At 40.5% G+C, this 21,428-nt stretch overlaps 1 protein-coding gene across 1 annotated transcript in view; it reads right to left on the minus strand.

Moving 5' to 3' along the window:
* Positions 1 to 416: 416 nt before the first annotated feature.
* Positions 417 to 21,428, minus strand: part of ksr2 (kinase suppressor of ras 2) — a 302,030-nt gene continuing 281,018 nt past the window's right edge. Inside the window, exons 18-20 of the mRNA XM_020528680.2 lie at positions 3,886 to 4,017; positions 1,897 to 2,026; positions 417 to 578 (exon numbers count right to left, since the gene is read on the minus strand). Of these exons, the coding sequence (XP_020384269.1) occupies positions 417 to 578; positions 1,897 to 2,026; positions 3,886 to 4,017 (424 nt within the window). The remainder of the gene's footprint in view (positions 579 to 1,896; positions 2,027 to 3,885; positions 4,018 to 21,428) is intronic.

Genomic DNA, 21,428 nt, shown 5'->3' on the forward strand with positions numbered 1-21,428 from the left:
CAAGACTGAGTTTTTTGGCAAATGTGTCACTGAATTTATGAATAAGAATTTTTGTTTTGTACTCAGCTGGTCTTTTCTCCAAGTGAGTTTTCCGTGACTGCCTTTATACCAACTCAAAGTTAGAAGAAACCACTCAGCTAAACCAAATGCTATTTCCACATTCTGCTGCCTTCTTCCCTTTGCTTGGAGTGGCAGTGACCAAAAGAGTGTGCTAAATTGTGCCTGCTACTGCTGCAAATTTTATTAGGCCATGACTGAGATTTAAAACACTCACTTGGAGTTTCAGTCTCTGATTCCCAACTTGAGCGTCCTTGAAGGATTGATCTGGTTTTCCCACCAACCGTTTGAAACATTAAAGCAATGTAATGCATGAAATGCTAAGGTGCTCCGAAATCCATCAATTTGTATCTGGACTTTCACACATTGGAGCTAAGGGAAACGTATTCAGCTGACTTCCAAAAATGTCCAGGGTGGGAGAGGCGGCGATTTCGCTTGGGAAGTTTCTCAAGTAGCTCCATGATTTTCGAGAAACTGGGACGCTCTTCCTGCTCATAGGCCCAGCAGAAGAGCAAGATATCCTGGAATCAATTGGAAACAGATAAAAGGTGCACTAATTTATTTTATAAATCACTTGCTCAACCAAGGTATTTATTTATTTTCAACTGCTCAAAGGTAACACATTGTATAACAGGTATTAAAAACAGAATATTGCTAAATTTGCCTAATGGGAATTATAGCAAGAACCAGATGAATTAATATCAATGCAGTAATGACATTGTTGGAGGTTCAACATTTGGATTTATAAATAACAGCATGAAAACAAAATTACATTGTCAAATGATACAAATGTAACAGAATTATTACTGACATTGGTTTCTGAAATATTTTTTATTGCATTTAACCAATTGTACAAAATTGACATTGTATGAAAGAGAGGTAAAGGTTATTTCAAGCTACCATATCCCTGTTCTAAAACAAGTACTTTATGGAGGGAAAAGGCTATACAGTGATGACAAGCTTTACTAAAACTATGGGTGTGAAAGCTCATCAATACTGTTCTCAAGAATACAGTATTAGCAAGACAGCCATGAAGATCAGAAGAAATTGCTAATTTTAAGGCAATGTGCTTGCAACCTTTGAGCCTCTTAGCAGATCTGAATCATATATGAACACTTAAAGGAAGAGATAGAAGGTTGCAATCCGGGGTGGGCAGATGGAGAAGGAGTCAGCTGGGAATCAAGCAGCATTGCTTTAATAGCATCTGAGTTCAATGAAAACATTGGCTACATGAATTAACAACTGCAAAAAAAGCTTTGGAAAAAGATCTTCCTTTAACATGACAGGCAACTACAATCAGCAAAAACTGAGGAAGAATGGTACAAATACAGATGTGTGCACTGATTCTTTCGCGTACCTAGTTACGTAGTTGTATGCTTTTTTCATAAAATTGATCTATTCAATCATCCCAGCACTATTTACAACACAATAATAGTCATTCAACAGAAAAGTGTCCTGCACATTGTTTTGCAATTTTGCCTTGCATGTGTTTAATCTTTTTCTTTTGTTTAGTTCTCTAACCACAAATTAAATGGGGAGTAGATAGCCTGTTTCAAAGCTTTACTGTTGTAGTTTTGAATCAATAATTACGAGAACGGACAGTAGAGATCCAATTTTCTTAGCTCTTTTCAACACCTCCCCATGATAGCCTGGCTGAGATTGGAAACTCAGCAAGTGGAGAAAAAGAAGAGGGAAATACCATCTTTTACTGTTGGCTCCATAATGTATTAGTGTATTGGCACCAATTTAGAAAAGAAATTGTCTAATTGCTTGTAAATTAGAGATAGGTGGTAAAATTGCTTTGCACAGAAGATATTGAACAAACTGATTTCTACATACCGAAATCTCCTTGCCCACGCCAATTTGACTTAGACTAGGCTTCATGCCTCTCCCGGCTTGCCATATTATCGCATCTGTTGGCTGATTCTTGAAAGGCCACTCACGTGCATGCAACTCGTACCATATGGTTCTGTCATAAAAATGAATAAATGCATGCAATCCATCAGTACTGTGTTTCCAAAAAAAATTGTACTGATGTAGAATTGTACCACTTCACTCATTCCCAATAGGCAGGAGAAGAAACACCCAAATCTCTACTTGAATTTTTGTAACAGGTTACAGCAGCAGAAAGGCTGAGTTAAAACACCTTTGCACTTGCAACAACAAAAACTTCTCTTACCATGCAATGTTTTGTTTATACCTTTAGGACAGATGTAAATGAAATACATTCTATGATTGAAGTTCATTGGAATACAAGAGGGAGCTATAATTTAAACATTTTCATTTCTATTGCAACCTTCATCACTTTAATACATTACATATTGTGACAATAAATATTGCCATGTAGCTTTCATGGGTGTTTGAATAATATTGAAACCTGCCATGGAAAGCATGCTAGAAAATTTTCAGCATATTTTGTGATTATTAAAGGGCTTCAACTGAAAGTCAAATTATAAAATTTGTATCACATTAATAATAGAAAATCATGAGAAAATAAAGGCTGAATCACCCAAAGTATGGAATAGACAACTCATATAAAGTCTAGTTCAATCAATCAATCTCATTAAACGCACTGGTATACTCTTTGCATTTTTACAGATTAATAAGTTGTCATATAAAATATTTGCTTCAAAGAGGACAACATTCACTCCAGTCTCTCCCCTGTACCTAATTTCTTGCACTTTATGTTATCTGCACAGTGGTAGTATATAAAATGATCCGTACAATGACGACCAATATCAGGACACGCTGTAACATTCTTTTCTTGTGAACGTATTCATTAAGCTGTTCTGTTGGAGTATTGGAGTAAAGGGAAAATACCTACAGCAATTTTCACAAACTCCACAGAGTAATCATTGAATAGGCAAAGAACAAAGATTCCATGTTAATATATTGAATGCAAACAGCAGTCATTAATCCTCCCATCCAATCATTTAAAAATAATGTATCCAAAAAATATTTATGCTCTGTCATAGAGTCATACAATCACACAGCAACTGTGTTTAAGATTTGGTTGTGGTTGCTCCTGATGTACTTTTATAACAATATTAATTATTGTATATCACCAAAAGTGATGTCACAAAGTTTAAGAGAAATTCTATTAAGCTATTGAAGAAGAGTGCTTGGTAATGACACCTGGAACAGCAGATGAAAGCAGAAAACTGCGTAAATGACAAATAAAAATGACTTTATATGTACTTTCTAGAAACAGGCTTTGGACAATTGTTATTCAACAGAAACAATGGGTAAATTTTTATGTCCACCCAGCTCGTTATTAAAAGATATAAATAGTGAAAATCGGTTCTAACTGGGCCATAGTTTCAAATGAGTTGATTCCCCAACTCCCACTATCAGACTAGTCAATAGGGGTGGAATCTCTGCTCATAGTTCTCAAACTAGGGTCTGTAGAGACTTTCTGCAGCTCAATGGAATAATGTGAAAGGGTTTACATGTCCTGAGAGGTTACTTGTTGGCATGGTGGCATGAGTAGTCACCCAAGTGGTCCATCCATAAAGTCAGACCTACTTTAGATCACCTTCATGCAGTTTTGCAGACCCCCTGAAAGCTATTTTAATGAACCCTGAGTAAGACCTCAGATTCAGAAACAGTAGCTAAACCCAACACTGATGAGCCTTATGATGGGACAGTAACTAGCAACACGACATATATAAGAAATAATTGACTAATGTCAAAGCATTAACACAGTTTTAAAGTTATAGGATGTTGAGAATCTATTCCTATCTCTCTCTCTGTAATGTTTTGTTTAATGTATTATTTTTCTTACACCAGACATACAGTTCTTGTTTTATGATACAGCAGTGAACTAACCCAAATGCAAATACATCTGATTGCTTGGAGAATGGGAGTTTGTCTTCATCTGTCGAGGGAGAAAGTTGTTGAATAATTTCAGGAGCCAGATGACACAGCCAACCATTAGGGATCCGCATTTCACTCTCTCTCCTAGAAAATAAGCCAGATGAAAAATTCATACAATTAGTGATAGGGGAAAAGAATCACCTGTTTTGGTTGTTCTACTTTATGCATTTACCAACTAATCACAAATCGTCAGCATAAAATAGCTATGCAATTAGGAAGAAGCACGGAAGTAATGATTTTGGCAGTTAAGATATGAACTGAGTGTTTTGTAAGTAGATCTGTATTGCAACTTCATGTTTCTGCAACACAGGTGTACATGAATCTTATTACTGCTTAATATTAAAAACTGCATGAGAAATCAAGTTAACTGAACCTGTAGGCAGACATTTCTGGGAACTTGTCTGAAACATTTCTAGGCACAAGAGATTCTGGTTGCAACTTTTCAACCTCTCCAAAACCTCTGCTTCCACATAAACTAATGTTTTCCAACTGAATAGATAGGGCTGACCCTCTGTGCAAGCTGCGAAGGCACAACCAGATTTAATGGTTGTCAGACACACATTTCCTTCTGGAATGTGTCTTTGCAAAGGAAGTCTGGAGAAAGATGTAGTGGTTTTTGTCTAGGTTTATCCCGAGCAGCTCCACGATGCAGGTCTCTGCGTACTATGGTCTGTTCCCCAGGACGCACACACAGGCAAACATCGATTGTGCCTGGAGGACCATCAACTCGGTGAAAGACGTTCTTTGGTCTGCCCGAAACCTGTTGGTCTTCCAGAGCAAGGAGTTGACCTCCAGTGAGTGTTGCAGACTGGCACATTCCAAGATCCAGGACTACGTGCTGAGGGACACACTAAAGCTTGGGGAAGCTGCTGCCAAAGTGCAGTGGGGAAAGGCCACTGTCTGAGATCTTCCTGCTGAAGCTAAATGCGGCTCTGTTCAGTTATCGGATCCTCCTAGTGCCTCAATGCATGTAAATATAGTCTTGTATGTGTAAGAATTGTCTTTAGTTTGTTTGGAAAGAGTTGAACTCCAAAGTTTGTTTGTATCCTTGAAATGCTACCATACAGAACATAACTGCATTTGGGACTATGTATATATACAAAGATATTTCTATGATTAAAGTATAGTATTGAAATAAGAAGTAGTCGTCAAATGCCCGAGGTGGTGGTTTCTGCTCCCTCCCATGTAACAGGAATTGCTGGCTGACAGACAGTCCCAGGAGCTGCCCATAAGGAGCCAATGGAGGACTGAAAGGGAAATTGGGGACACTTCACTGGCACCAGTCAAGTAGGCCTCAGCAAAAGGTGGATGGGGAGGGCTGTGATAAGGAGGTGTGGGGTGTGCGAACAAACAGGAGTGCCCAGAGGATGGCCCCTACGATCTATCTACGTACTGCTGTTGCCATTTTACAAGATGCAATAGGAGGAAGGTGCGAAATGGCCTACAGGTGCCATTAACTGACTGTTTAAAGGCCTCAATTCATCCAAAGGTGATGGGCCACTTAACACCATTCCCGCTGCTCATAAAACCCCATCAGAGAGGGTAAGTGAACAGGCATTGCACCTGCCTGCCAATCCATTTCCTGGTCTGTGCTTACAACTGTAGCTGCAGATTTACTGACTGCTGAAGTACAGCCCCAAGTTACCGAATAATGCAAGGGATAGCATTGGCCATAGACCATCGATTCAAATCATTTGATGGTAGTGAGCTAGCCACTAACACAGCATTTGTTACATGCTATTAAATAACTTCAAAGCATAAAAATGCAGTCTTGAAGATAAGGTTCAAAAGGTTTCCTTTAGTCGATTGATAAAGATTTGTTTATATGTAATAACTATTGAATTGATTGGGTTTAGATATAAATATATCAACATGGAAAAAATCTGTACGAACCAAAAAAGTTATATTTCAAGACCGCGTTCATTATAGATTACACTCTCCTGTGTCTAAACTGCTGCTTAAAATCTAATTTTTTGGCCAAACATTTGGCAATCCCAATATCTCCTTATGACATTCCATGTTAAATTTTGTTCGATCTTGCTTCTGTGACACATAACTTGATAATTTTCACTATATTAAAGATATGGGATATTGGCCAAGCGCAGGCATGTGGGACTAGTTTAGCTTGGGATTATAGTTGGCATGAGCTGGTTGGACCGAAGGGACTGTTTCTGTGCTGTGTGACTTTATGACTATATAATATTCATACATGATCACACAACCAACGAATTTGAAACTCCATCAGCCACAATTGTATTGGATAGCAGAGCAAAGGGCCCGATAATCTAACTCTACAACGTCTGGTCCAATTTCTTGTGCTCCTGTGTTCAGAAATATGGAGTGTCCTATCCTTGTGCTAATGCATCCTTATCAGCCTGGAATCTGAATCTTTTTGTGTGAGATGGAAGTACAGTCATCACCAAAGTACAGCAGATTACAGATTACGTCCATGTAATGGTCTGGATGATGTTAGCTATGCACTCACACATTGAACTGGAGAACTGCACTGCTTGTCATGCTGCTTTGGAAGTGCTCCCAATACTTTCTATCTCCAGAAGGCAACACAAGCTGAATCTTGCATCCAATGTTCTATTGCATACATAGTTCCCATCTAGCATCCAGCTACCCAAATACAGCATTCAATAGTAAAGTAGAAAGAATCCAAAAAATCCGACAGTGTGGAAACAGGCCCTCTGGCCCAACAAGTCCACACTGACCCTCAGAGACCACCCAGATCCATCCCTGTATAACCCACCTGATCTACACATCCCTGAACACTACGGGCAATTTAGCACAGCCAATTCACCTAGCCTGCACATCTTTGGACTGTGGAAGGAAACCCACGCAGACTCAGGGAGAATGTGCTAACTCCACACAGACAGTGGCCCAAGGGTGGAATCGAACCTGGGTCCCTGGCACTGTGAGGCAGCAGTGCTAACCACTGAGGCACTGTGCCGCCCACAAGAGGAGAGCCATTTTCTAAATCTCTGGCAGGATGTACACAACACAATCAACAATTACAAATTATGTTTAATCTCGTATTTGTCCCTCACCTAAAATTGCATTTCTGCCATTAGCCTTATTGTTATTTTGTGAAGAAAAATAAACTTGCAATGTTAGCATAGTGACATTATTGCCAACTATCATGTGACACTTGTAATGATCCCAACTGATTGTATTATGGCAAAGTCCCAGAGTCAAACCTAGCTGACAAATCATAAGTTTTATTTTTGCAGTTTGGTTACCATGGTGGTTATTCACTGCACATATTCATATGATGTGCTTTTAACAATAGAACACAAGTCTATTACACCAGGGAAAGAAAAGGTATAGAGAATTGGCAGAGAAGCAAAATGATTACTTTGCATCTGTTTTCACTCAGAAATAGACAACAAGTCTCTCAGAATTAGAGATCGAAGTAACTAGGGAGAATGAGGAGTTGAAGAAAATTATTATTAATAATAAAGTTGTATTGGAAAAATTAATCGAGTTGGTACATCTCTGGAACCTGATTATCAGTAACTTAAAAGGTTCATAGAATCATACAGTCAGTTTGGGGGAGGCAATGGCCTAGTGGTATTATCGTTGGACTGTTAATCCAGAGACCCAGGTAATCTTCTAGGGATACAGGTTCAAATCCCACCATGGCAGATGATGGAATTTGAATTCAATAAAATATCTGGAATTAAGAATCTAATGATGACCCTGAACCATTGTCGATTGTCAGAAAAATCCATCTGGTTCACGAATGCCCCTTAGGGAAGAAAACTGCCATCCTTACCTGGTCTGACCTACATGTGATCTAGCCCCACAGCAATGTGGCTGACTCTAAAACTGGCCTCTGGGTAATTAGGGATGGGCAATAAATGCTGACTGATCAGCGATGCCCTCATCCCATGAATGAATTTAAAAAAGGCCCTTCAGTCCATTGAGTCCATACTGCCAAAACATATATTGTGATCCACACTATTCACATTTTCTTGTACCATAGCCTTGAATGTTATGACATTTCAAGTGCTTATTGAAGTACTTTTTAAAAGTTTGCCCAAGGTTACCTGCCTGAACTACCATCCCAGGCAATGCAATTCAGATCACCACCCTCTGGGTAAAATCATTTTTCCCAAAATTCCCTCTAAACCTCTGCCTTTCACTTTAAAAATATGCCTCTTTCTTATTGACTCTTTGACTAAGGGGAACAGCTGCTTTCTATCCATCCTGTCTACACCCCTATTTATGGAATGCACACCCTCCAAACACTTTATCCTATGAAAATCCCAAATAATATTTGGGAGTTGAAATCCCCTAATAAATTACCCTAATATTATTGTTATATGCTTTAATGAATTGATTACATATACGCTCCTCAATTGCCCATTGACTATTTGGGAGTCTAAGATGCACTTCTAACTGTGCCTGCCCTCTTTTTATTCCTAAGATCTATCCACAAAGCCTCATTTGACAATCCTTTCAAGATATCATCCCTGCAGTAGTTACTTCCTAACTAATAATGCAACACAACCTCCACTTTTGCAGGTTATGGGAATAGTGTGGGTCAAAGGTATTAAAATGTTTGATCAGCCATGATTGTATTAAATGGTGGATCCTTTATTCATTCTCAGGGTGAGGGTGTCGCTGGCTAGGCAGCATTTATTGCTAACCCCAGACGGCAGTTCAAAGTCAACCACATTGCTGTGGGTCTGAAGTCACATGTAGGCCAGACCAGGTAAGGATGGCAGTTTCCTTCCCTAAAAAGGACATAAGTGAACCAGATGGGGTTTTCCCGACAATCGACAATGGATTCACGGTCATCATTAGATTCTTTATTCCAGTTATTTTATTGAAATCAAATTCCACCATCTGCAGTGGTGGGATTCGAACCTGGGTCCCCAAAACATTTTCTGGGTCTCTGGATTCCAGCGATAATATCACTAGGCCATTGACGATCTAGCTCAATGGGCTGAATAGTCTATTCCTGTTACTATGTTCTTATGACCCCATGTATAATTGTTTAGAAAGACCTTAACATAAACAGCAAAAGCAATGGTTCAACCATTTTCTCAACAATATCTTTTATTGATACTCAAATCCAATAAAGCACCATTCCTATCATAACTGAAAGATTTCTTACTCAGCTGACTCTTTCCAGTTTTGAAGTCCCGGAGACTTTTTTCTTCCCAGCACTGGGCTTTAGATTTTTGTTTCAATCCTGATAGCCTCGTTTTCATTTCAGGTCCTGCAACCAGGAGGCGTCTACAATGTTCTCACAGACTGGAGATTTCAACCAACTTAAAAACTTAGTCTGGTGATTTCTACAAATTAACATGCCCTCCTCCTGATAAGAAACTGCTTTTCTCAGGTAAAATCGGATTCTGGCGTCTGACCATCTTTTCTTCTGTAGTTGAAAACTCAACTATATAAACAAACATTCAGCAATTAACTACCAAGGCATCTGACTGAGAAAATTATGTATTTAATTCATTGCTCCAACGCTTTCTTCGACATAAAAAAAGTCACCATCACACAACTTAAAGCAAAACCTATTTTATCTCTGCTTGAAAATCTAATCTCCCAAATAATAATAGTTTATTATAATCCTTTATCACACACTTTCAAAGCAATATGTGGAATGGAATAACATCCAGGGGAAATGGATTTTGCAATTTTTAAATAATTTCTTCAGTACAAAAGATAATTAGGAATTCTCGGTTCATACAATAAAAAAAAAATCAAATGGTACAACCTAACTCTCTTTGGTTCTAACTTTCAAAGAGCTAATCACTTATCTGTGACAAATGGTCTATAATACCCAAAGTTTGTAATTTACCCCAAACATTATGAGATATTACTTTATGAAAAAATGGATTTCTCATTCTTTCAAAGAGATCATTGAGCCGATGTCCATTAAAATTGTTTCTTCAACATTGGAATTAATTTTGATTAATTTATGAGACATGGGCATCGCTGAATTGGCACAGCATTTATTGACCATCCGTGGTTGCTCTTGAGAAGGTGGTGATGAGCTGCCTTCTTGAACTTCTGCAGTCCATTTGCTGTAGGCACATCCACAATGCAGAAGGAAGATCCAGGATTTTGAAGTAGTAACATTGAAAGAGCTCTTGCTCACCAGTTTTGTTGGATATGATTCTACTTCTTTACTTTTGCTCCACTTCCAGGTCAAGGCAAATATCGAACCCAATAAGAATATGATTGAAACCTTATTATATGAAACAAAACTATCCCATGCTTGGACAATAAAACTAAAGAGTGGTATCTTCTGGTCTTTCAGCTGGCAAGGTTGGAGGCAGGATGGGTATTTACTTAGTAGGAACGATGGTGTACCTGAAACCGACTGCCATCCCACCTCTGCCAGAGTTGAGTGGTGGTTGGGAAGGCTGATGGTTGACCTTCACTCCCGGCCACCAATTGAGGCCCTTAAATGGCCAATTAATAACCATTCAAACATCACATTTCACCGCCTCTGGGATGAACCCAGCTAGAGGTGGACCTGTAATCATGCAGTCTGCTCAGCAGTTGGAACTGTGTGGAGCAGCTCAAAGGCACTCTGTGACTGGTCAAGAGGCTCACCATTGGGAAGTGGAGAAGCCCACTGAGATCCACACCCCTGTACTTGCTGTTGATTCCCCTTTGCCCTCTCCCCATGACTTGCACCCCATGAAACCACCCCCCTGACATTAATTATCTGTGGCCTGAGTTCCTCCACAATCCTGAAACAGTACCTCTGGCAGCAGCTGCATTCTCTGTATGCAAGACCTTCCTCATGGGTCTTGATTTCAGAGGAAGGTCTGCTGTTGGCTCCACCACCTTCCGAGTGGTTTGTGGTTCAGTAGGCCCTCATGAAAAGAAGCATCATGGATCTCTTGACAACACTCCAGCCGACAGGCAAGATCAATTTCTCAACAAGACTCCACCCAATATTGCTGTTCCATCGTTTCCCCAAGTTTAATTTGTGGACAGAAACCTCCAGTAAAAAAGTAGTGAACAACAGTCCTTTTAAAATTTCTTTGAAGACAATAATGGTCACAGGCACTTTTCCCTAGCTTTAGTTAGACATTTCTAATAGGTGGCAGAACCTATTTTTCCTAATCAGTTTATTCAGAGACGTTATTACACACCTCTGGAGCAGGTGGGTCTTGAACCTGGGCCTCTCTGTCTAGGGGTAGCGATACTACCATTGCACCACAAGAGGGCCTCCCCATGCTCAGGTATTGGCAATATTTTGTAATTTCAAACACTCTTGTCCAATTCACGTGGTAAATTGTTGAAAGTTTTAAATGTAACATTAGCTTCTAAAGATTAAAGTAATTGCAGATTGAGGTAATGTCATTATAGTTCAATTTAATTTTTTCTCTTCTGGAACAACATCTGTAGGTAATTTAATTTCTGTTTTAATTTCAATTGCAAACCAAGTGCTGTGATTTGCAAATTCATAAAGGAAGAAACTGTTCAACTTGTATTGGTTTAAAAGACTGTCAGCTGAAATATGAGAGCTCTAACAGCTCTCTAAGCAATCATCTCTCACCGTTCCTCGTATCAGAATGTTAGCATTCCCGCCCTGAGCCAAAATGTTCGGAACTCATGTCCTAGTCTGGAACACGGAGCACAAAATATTGCCTGAAACTTCAATGCAATATTGAATGAGTGCTATACTGCCACAATTACTGTCTTTTGATGACAAGATTAATGCAGGCCTTTCAGCTCTCACATGAACACAAAAGATGCCGTGAGATAGCAAGAACTGCAGATGCTGGAGTCAGAGATAAGACAGTGTGGAGCTGGAGGAACACAGCAGGCCAGGCAGCATCAGAGGAGCAGGAAAGTTGACGTTTCGGGTCGGGATTCTTCTTCAGAAATGGGGGAGGGGGAAGGGAGCTCAGAAATAAAGAGAGAGAGGAGGGGGATGGTCATGGGTGAGTGCAGGTAGGCAGAGGTGGGGATTGGTCAGTGAGGTGGGGGTCACATAGATGGGAGAGAAGATGGACAGGTTGTGTCAGGTCAAGGAGGCAAGGATGAGAGGGAGGGTTGGGCATGGGAGGAGGCCGGGGGGTGGGGAGATTTTAAAACTGGTGAAATCCATGTTAAGGCCATTGGGCTATAGGCTCCCAAAGTGGAATATGAGGTGCTGCTCCTCCAGTTTGCAGGTGGCATCATGGTGGCACTGGAGGAGGTCCAGGATGGACATGTCACCCAGGCAGTGGGAGAGGGAGTTAAAATGGTTCGCGACCAGAAGGTCTTGTCGTTTGTCACAAATAGAGCGCAGATGCTCTACAAAATGTTATCCGAGCCTCCACTTGGTCTCACTGATGTACAAGAGGCCACAGTGGGAGCAGCAGATACAGTAGACCAAGTTGACCGATGTACAGGTGAACCCCTGTCTGATATGAAAGGTTTGTTTTGGGCCTTGAATGGAGGTGGGGGAAGAGGTGTAGGGGCAGGTGTAGCACTTCCTCCGTTAGCAGGAAAAGGTGTCAGGTGTGGTGGGGCTAGTGGGAGGTGTGGAGTGGATGAGGGAGTTGTGGAGAGAGCAGTCCCTACAAAAGGCAGGTGGGGTGGGGAGGGAAATATATCTTTGGTTCTGGAGTCAGATTGTCGGTAGCAAAAGTGGCACAGAATGATACGTTGGACGCAGAGGTTGGTGGGGTGATATGTGAGGACAAGGGGAATCTGTCTTTATTTCTGTTGGGGGAGGGGGTGTGAAGGCACAAGTGCGGGAAATGCAAGAGATGCGGTTGAGGGCATTTTCGATCACCGGAGCAGGGAAGTTATGGTCCTTGAAATAGGAGGACGTCTAAGATGTGTGGGATTGGAACACCCCATCCTGGGAGCGGATGCGGAGGAATCGGGAGTAGGGAATCGCATTCTTGCAGGAGGGTGGGTGAGAGGAGGTATAGTCCAGGTAGCTATGGGAGTCGTTGAGCTTGAAATAGATGTTGGTTTCGAGGCAGTCACCAGGGATGGAGACGGAGAGGTCCAGGAAGGAAAGGAAGGAATCAGAGATGGTTCACGTGAACTTGAGATTGGGGTGAAAGTGTTAGTAAAGTTGATGAACTGTTCAAGCTCCTTGTGAGAGCATGAGGCGGCGCCGATACAGTCATCAATGTAGTGGAGGAAGAGTTGGGGCAGACTGCCAGTGTAGCAGCAGAACAGGGACTGTTCCATGTATCCTACGAAAAAGCAGGAATAGTTTGGGCCCCAGGTGGGTGCCTATGGCCACCCTGTTAGTCTGTAGGAAGTAGGAGGAGTTTAAGGAGAAGTTGTTAAGGGTAAGGACGAGTTCAGTTAAGCAGATGAGTGTGTCAGTCAAGGGGAACTGGTTGGGCCTGCAAGAGAGGAAGAAGCGGAGGGCTTTTAGGCCATTCACATGGGGGATACGAATGTACAGAGACTGGATGTCCATAGTGAAGATGAGGTATTGGGGGCCAGGGAATTGGAAGCCTTGGAGGAGGTGGAGGGTGTGGGTGGTCTCCTGGATGTAGGTGGGGAGCTCCTGGACTGGGACAGGGGAGAAAACAGAGTCAAGGTAAGTGGAGATAAGATCAGTGGGGCAGGAGCAGGCAGATTGTGGATTTTCGGAAGGAGATAGAAACAGACGGTGCAGGGACGGGGAGCAATGAGGTTGGAGGCTGTGGGTGGGTGGTCACCTGATGTGATAAGGTTGTGAATGGTTTGAGAGATAATGTTTTGGTGGTCAGGGGTGGGGTCATGATTGAGAGGGCGGTAGGAGGAGGTATCAGAGAGTTGGCGTCTGGCCTCAGCGATGTAGAGGTCAGTGTGCCATACCGCTACTGCGCCCCCTTATCTGTGGGTTTGATGGTGAGGTTAGGGTTGGAACAGAGGGCTGCACATTCCGTGGGGAAGAGGTTGGAGTGAGTGAGAAGGGTGGAGAGGCTGAGGCGATCAACGTCGCGACGGCAGTTGGAAATGAAGAGGTCGAGGGAGGGTAGGAGGCCATAGGGTGGTGTCCAGGAGGATGGGGTGCGTTGGATGCCATGACACAACTCAAAAGCAGGCAGTTCTCCACAGTAACATTGCTTATTTAATGCAAAATTGCCACAATCATTAAAACCAATTATCTGGAAATTTATCTCTGTACAAATTGGCTATCACATTTCTTACATTACAACAGTGAATACTTTTAAAGGTACTTAGTTGACTGGAAAGCTAGCATTTCCAGAGATCATGAAAGTGCATGCTTTTTGAAGGTATGAAGATCATAAAACATTTTTAGGTCATAGACTTTTATAGAATCAAAGAATCCCTTCAGTGCAGAAAGAGGCCATTTGGCACATTTTGAATTCCTTTTAAACCTTTCTGCCTTTCTACCATTCTGTTTTCTTTTAAGACCCTTATTAACCCAACAACATAGGACAATGCTGCAAAGCTTGAGCAAACTTCTAGGTTTAATTCTTAACTAATTAATTTTTATCTGTTAAAATCTTACAATGTTTCATTAAAGATGCTATACAAATAAACACTGTTGTTATTTAATGATACATTAATATCACTGGGTAACAGGAAGTACATTATCTAGTGCAACAATTACCAAATGTTAAAGACACTGATCAAAATTTGAGCAGTGGCTATTGCTTATTGTATTTGACATACCAAATCACAATTCAAGAAGTGGTTTTATCATTATAAATATTCCAGATCAATGGCATCCATAATAAGGAAATTTAAAAAAAATCACATTCCACCTTCCAATTTTGACATCCTACAGTCTTCAATTTGGTTCATAGGTCACAAAACTCAGATCAATATCTCTAGCCTTTTTGCATAGACTAGGCTTGTATTGCCTGGAATATAGAAGATTACAGGATGATCCAATTAGACTCATAGATACTTATGACACAGAGAAGGCCATTTGATCCATTGTGTTTGTGCTGGTCAATAAACATCTAACTACACTAATCCCAACTTCCAGCTCTTGGTCCATAGCCCTGGAGGCTTTCATAGATTAAATGAACATTGTAAATGTTAGAAGAATTTCTGACTCAAGCATCCTTTGAGAGTTCCAGACACTGAACACCTTCTGGGCAAAATTATTTCTCCCCAACTCCCTTCTCAGCCTTTTACCTCCTATCTTAAACATACGCATTCTGGTTATTGATTCCTTTACTAAAGGGAAAGGTGCCTATCTATCCACAACTCTCATAATCGTATACACCTGTAACAGGTCCCTTCACAATCTTCACAGCTTCTAGGAAAACAACTCTAGCTGTCAATACTTCCTCATAGCTCAGATCCTCCAGCCCAGGCAGCATCCTGGTAAACTTTCCCTGCAGCCACAATATAAAAATAAAACTTGGGACACTAGTTGTGCCGAACAACTACTTGTCCATCTTTCATCCGCCTCCCCCCCTCTCTCTCTATTTATTTCAGAATCCCCTTCCCCTCCCCCATTTCTGAAGAAGGGTCCAGACCCGAAACGTCAGCTTTCCTGCTCCTCTGATGCTGCTTGGCCTGCTGTGCTCCTCCAGCTCTACACCTTGTTATCTACTGAAAGATATAGATGGGTTGGTCAGATGGGTTGAACAGTGGTAAATGGAATTTAATCCTGATAAGTGTGAGTGACGCATTTTTGGATGACTAACTAGCAAGTCAAGAGAGTACTTGTTCGATGAAAGGTCTCTAGATAGGATAGGGGATCAGAGGGACTTTGTTGTGCATCTCCTTTGATTCTTGAAGACAGCAGGGCAGATAGACAAGATGGTTAAGAAGGCATAAGGAAATTGCCTTCCTCCTATTCTGCCCACCAGACCAGTCCATTCATATCCTCCCATAGTTTACAGCTCTCTCCTCATTATTTATCGTACTACCAATTTTTGGTGTCATTCACAAACTTCTTGGTCCTTACCTCTATAATTAAGTCTCCCTCATCTCCTTCCCTAATTGCAGATAAACTATCCCAGTTAATATCTGTGTAGTAAAATCCTCCACCACTACTATCATTCTTACACGTCACTAAAATTTGATAACATGTTTGAACCTCTACCTCTCCCTGGCTATTTAGTGGCTACACACACCCAACATCATGTTACTCCCCTGACTTTTGCGTTTCTTTAATCCTACCTATAGGACCTCATTTGATGATCCTCCCAAGATATCATCCCCCTTCACTGCTATAAGTGATTCCTTGATCAATATTGCAAAGCCCCCTCCTCTTCTAACTCCCTCTCTTTCTTGTCTGAATACCCAAGAACCAGGAATGCTGAGCTGTAATCCTCCTCATCTTTCAACCATGTCTCCATTACAGCTATGTCATTCTTCACCATGCCTCTCTGTGCTCCCAGCTCGCCTGTCTTTTTCCTCAGGCTCCTTGGAATAAAATATATTCCATTTAGCCTTTCTAAACTCACAGTTCAGGTGTTTAAGTTAATTAAGAGATTTGATAGGAGAAAGAATTACAAGATGGAGAGACAATAACAACTAAGGAATTTATGCATTTAGGACCAAAAATGATAAATGATTCAAAATGATTTAACAGCAGATCAGCCCTCATGATCAAAGAAATGCTCGTATTTTGGCACTTTCAAAGTCCATGATAAGGGAACATAACATTGACATCAGAGCTAGGGATCTTGTGCTGAAGTGGTAGTGTCTCTATCTCAAAGCCAGAAGTACCTCTGTGGAGGTGTGTCATAACATGTCTGGGTAGGCTGATTGACTGCAATTAAAATTTGAGCTTAGCCATTCAAGGGTGTTGTCAGAAAGTATTTCTTCAAACAGAAGGTAGTGGATATCTGGAATGTTCGCCTGCAAAAAGCTGTTGGGCTTTGGGGGCAATTAGAAATTTTAGAACTGTGATTGGTAGCTTTTGTTAAGTAAGGTAAAGTGGGGTATGTAAGCAAGGCAGGTAAATGGAATTATAATAATAGCCACAATTTAAAGGAGTGATGTGACAGATTCCAGTGGCTAAAGAGCCTCGTCCTGTTCATACAGTCTTAGTGACTCCTGTTAAAATCTCAAGAAACTAATAACTACTGATCAAAGCAAATACTCCTCCACAGATCCTCATCTGCAGATAAACTGATTCTATCAAATGTCTCTCGCATCAGAAAGACTGTGTTGATGATATAATTTTTTGTGACATAGCTCACTTAAATCACTGAGTTGTTACTATTATTCAAATCATCTCCCATGTTATATTAAATACAGAGACTGGATAATTTATTGCAATTAAAATATCTTTTTAACTGCAAAAATAAATTAGTAAGAAGTAATATTTAAAGGTGGCATCATGGTAAACACTAAATACAATATAACTGCAATATATTTTAATCAAAGTCAGTTGAGAGAATCACAGAATCCCTACAATTTGTAGGAAGGCCATTCAGCCCATTGAGTCCACACTGACCCTTCAAAGAGTACCCCACCCAGACCCAGCACACTACTTTATCCCTGTAGCCCTGCATTTCTCATGGCTAATCCATCTAAGCTACACATCCCCAGACACTATGGGCAATTTAGCATGGCCAGTCCACCTAATCTGCCCATCTTTGGATGGTGGGAGGAAACTGGAACACATGAAGGAAACCCATGCAGACACAGGGAGAATGTCTGTGTGGAGTTTGCACAGTCAGCCAAACCTGGTTCCTCAGCACTATGGGGCAGCAATGCTAACTGCTGAGCCACCATGCTGCCCTTTTAAAGTTATACTTTTAATTTTTAATAATTGTAATCATTTTTAATATGGGCGGAGTTACAATTATATTTTTCTAGCAGGTGGAAGAAATTTAAAAACATTTGGAATCACTTCAAATTAATTGACATTAAGGAATCAATGTATTTAGGTGAGAAAATTAGAAGTGATTCAAAAGTAATAAAACAGCAGACTGAAAAAATACTCGATCAAAGTTGCGCACTTCTGATTTAGCACTATTGGTTTTGTCCAGCGTTATCAAGTCCCACTTCATATCAACTTATGGCAGAGACCAGGATTTCACTCTATGTACTTAGTTGATTAGCATTTACCAATTAAACTTCTCATCAGCATTCAAGTAAATGAATGTCCAATCACAATGACTGATTTTCTGCAAGATTATTGGGATAAATAAATAAATTGTGCACGTACAATCTTCAGACATCATTAAGACAGAAAAACAAGTTAATAAGCTATCCAGAAACCAGAGGTAGGGGACTGATTTAATAAATGTTTAATCAGAATATTGAGTGCGCTTGTCTGCTGACAACTGTCAATTGCCCTGCATTTGATTGTGTATGGGACACCAAGGAAATCATTCTGGAATGGAATGCTGCTTTTCTATTCCTCTTTTGCAACAAATACAAATTCAAAGAAACACCTTCCTGTTCGATCAGAGGGGCAATAAAAACATTTTATCACATCACATTCGAGACAATTAAGCACATGCTTGGAAACCAAATGTTTTAAATTTATTCCTGTTTATAAATACTTTTCATACCGGGTATTTTCAGCCCGAGATTAATGTTAAGCATAAAATGTTATTTTTCACATAACTTTTTTTTAATTAAGGGAAATAACAAATACGAAGGGGGTGACTTCCTGAAACATGTGGATTTTGTTCGTGCAACATGCAAGGAAGTGAAACAAAATCTGAAACCCAGTCTGACCTACCACCTTACAGACGAAAGGAAGCAGGGCTATCAATGGAGCAGTGTGGGAATGCAATCTGTTTGCAGGTCTAAGGTTGGTTATTTCAATGTTAGAATGAGGCAAAATTAACCATCAATTGAAATGCAATCTGGGCCGAATGGGTTTCCCAGATCTCAGGAATCTTGCGCTAAAGAGAAGCAAGAACTGATGGATCCAGGAAGTCAGTATTTTTCTACTTACCTGCTGGATCTGGTTTATCTACCTTACCCACTTCACATGACTGTTTGTCCTCCCCAATGATCTTTCTTCTCTCCCATCTGATCATTCTTAGCTTGTCCCCCCGATCTCACTACTATTTCCAATATTCTCACAGTCCCCTTCATTCATGATTCCTCTGATTTTGCTCTCTGGCTGTCTGAGCTCCTCCTTTAAACTTTTCCAATCCCATCCCTAAACTGTGGGGCCCCTCCAATCTGGAGACTGGGATGAGTAATTTACTCAGCACTTACTGACTAAGATGGTTGCAAGTGCTTCAGCCCTGTCTTTTGCACTCATGTCCTGGACTCACTATTCATTGAGCATGGTGATAATTTGTACAGCTTCCTCCTCTTGTCAGTTATTTAACTGCCACTGAATGTGACAGAACCCAGCACTTTGGTTATGAGATTGCTGTACCTTGTCTATAGCATGTTGCATTCCCTGTTACTGGCACGCTGCCCTGTATGCCTCAGGTTGACATCAAGTCTTGACAGTAATGGTACAGTAAGGGATATACTGCACCATAAGTTTACATATCATGACAGAATACAATTCTGCTGGGCCTCATGGATGTTCGGTTTTGAGATAACAAGGTGTGGAGCTGGATGAACATAGCAGGCCAGGCAGCATCAGAGGAGCAGGAAAGTTGACATTTCGGCTCTGGACTTTTCTTCAGAAACCCCATTTTTGAAGAAGGGTCTAGACCCAAAATGTCAGTTTTCCTGCTCCTCTGATGCTGCCTGGCCTGCTGTGTTCATCCAGCTCCACACCTGGTTATCTCAGACTCCAGCATTGGCAGTTCCTACTATCTCTGTTCAGTTTTGAGCTGTTAGCTCTATTCTGAATCAGTCCTTTTTAGACAATGGTAATGCCACACAACACAATGGCAGTGTGAAGACCGTCTTTTGTAGTGGCTACTCCTGTGTCTCTCAACATGAACTTGCATTTAAAAGGTGCCTCAATGGAATAAAAGATCTGAAGGCACTTCACGGAGTGTAATGAAACAGAAATTGACATCTTGCATATAATCAGATCTGGTAGCTAAAAACTTCGTCAGGAGATAAGTGTGAAGGAATTAGAGAGAGGTTGAGATGCAAAGAGCGTTATGGGGGTTCGAGCAATTACATAGCTTTGGACCCAGGCACCTAAAGATACAGTCATTAATGTTGGATTGATGGAAATTTGGGCAAGAAGCCAGAATAGGAGGAACATAGAGATCAGGGAGTGTTGTAGAGCTGGAAACAGTTACAAAGGTACGGAGGGGTTCAGGCTACGATTTGAAAAATAAGATGAGAATTTCAAACAAACAATCTGCAACATCAATATGAACATCAATTTCCATCTCCATAACAGCATCAACTTTGTCCCCGCCTCATCCATGCCATTGTGATCTCCAGTCTTGATGACATCAAGGTGTTCTGAGCAGGCCTTGTATATTTTACTGTCTCTCTAAACTTGAAGTCATCCAAAGGTCTATTGCATGTGTCCTAACTGTCAACAAATTCCATTCAGACATCACCTCAGAATCCATAAGCCTGGATTCTAAAATTCTCAACTTTGTTTTGAATTCCCTCCATGGTCACATTTCACCTTACCTCTGAAATCTCCTTCATCCCTGTCAATAATTTAGAGGATTGTATTCTTCCAAAATTGCCTCCAATTTAATAGCCTCACCATTGGCAGCCATGCCCTCAGCTGCCCATGCCATAAGTTGTGGCATTCCTTCTCTACACCTTTCCACCTCTTTTCCTTACTTTCTTCTTGTGTGACACTCCTTAAAGCATAACTCTTTGACCAAACCTTTAGTCATATGGCCTAATAGTTCCTTAAGTGGCTGAGTGTCATGTTTTGCTTTGTGAATCATCTTTGGGTATTTATTACATTAAAAGGTGCTGCAATGTAGCATAAATACTGAACAAAATCAAGTTCAAATCCACTTTCTTTATTCTTCACTTCCAGACTGAACACATGATTCTTATCACTACCCACCGAAATGACTCCTAATTCCACCAATTTAGGCAAGCCTGACTTCAATTGCATTAGAATGTTGGTAAATCAGTGATCCACAATGAGGTACTTCATTAATTGTACTTCAGAATCATGTTCCATAAAAATATACAAAAAATTGCTAATTTGAAAATGCAAAAATTCACTTCAGCTGGCTGTTCCAAATGCTTCAAGAAACACACAGTAAATCAGCTTGCTCATGATATCAGAGGTTCACAGCCCACATTCAATATCAGAGGAAATGTGCAATCATCTTCATACAAGACAATCTAAGACAGTTAAGCACTAATTCAATAACAGATGCTAAGTAATGATGCATTAACATTTGTAAAGTTCATCCAGCCTCTTAGTCATGGTCATCATTTAGAAAACTGATTACTGATTTTAACTGGATAATTATTATACATTCCCTTTTCTGATCCTCTCACACACTTTTTAAACTAACTTTTAAATTTATTGCAATATAACTAACATCACTGATTTGTGCTGCTTCTTCAGATTTATTTAATCTATCAAATAAGTTTAGCATATTAGGTGAACATTTCACTTCAAAAATACTTGATAACTATGTCTCTGGGCAAACCTATAATAATTCCTGCAGATAACAAGGTGTAGAGCTGGATGAACACAGCAGGCC

Source organism: Rhincodon typus, chromosome 24, assembly GCF_021869965.1.
Source record: "Rhincodon typus isolate 14 chromosome 24, sRhiTyp1.1, whole genome shotgun sequence".
In the NCBI taxonomy this organism is placed as follows: Eukaryota; Metazoa; Chordata; class Chondrichthyes; order Orectolobiformes; family Rhincodontidae; genus Rhincodon; species Rhincodon typus.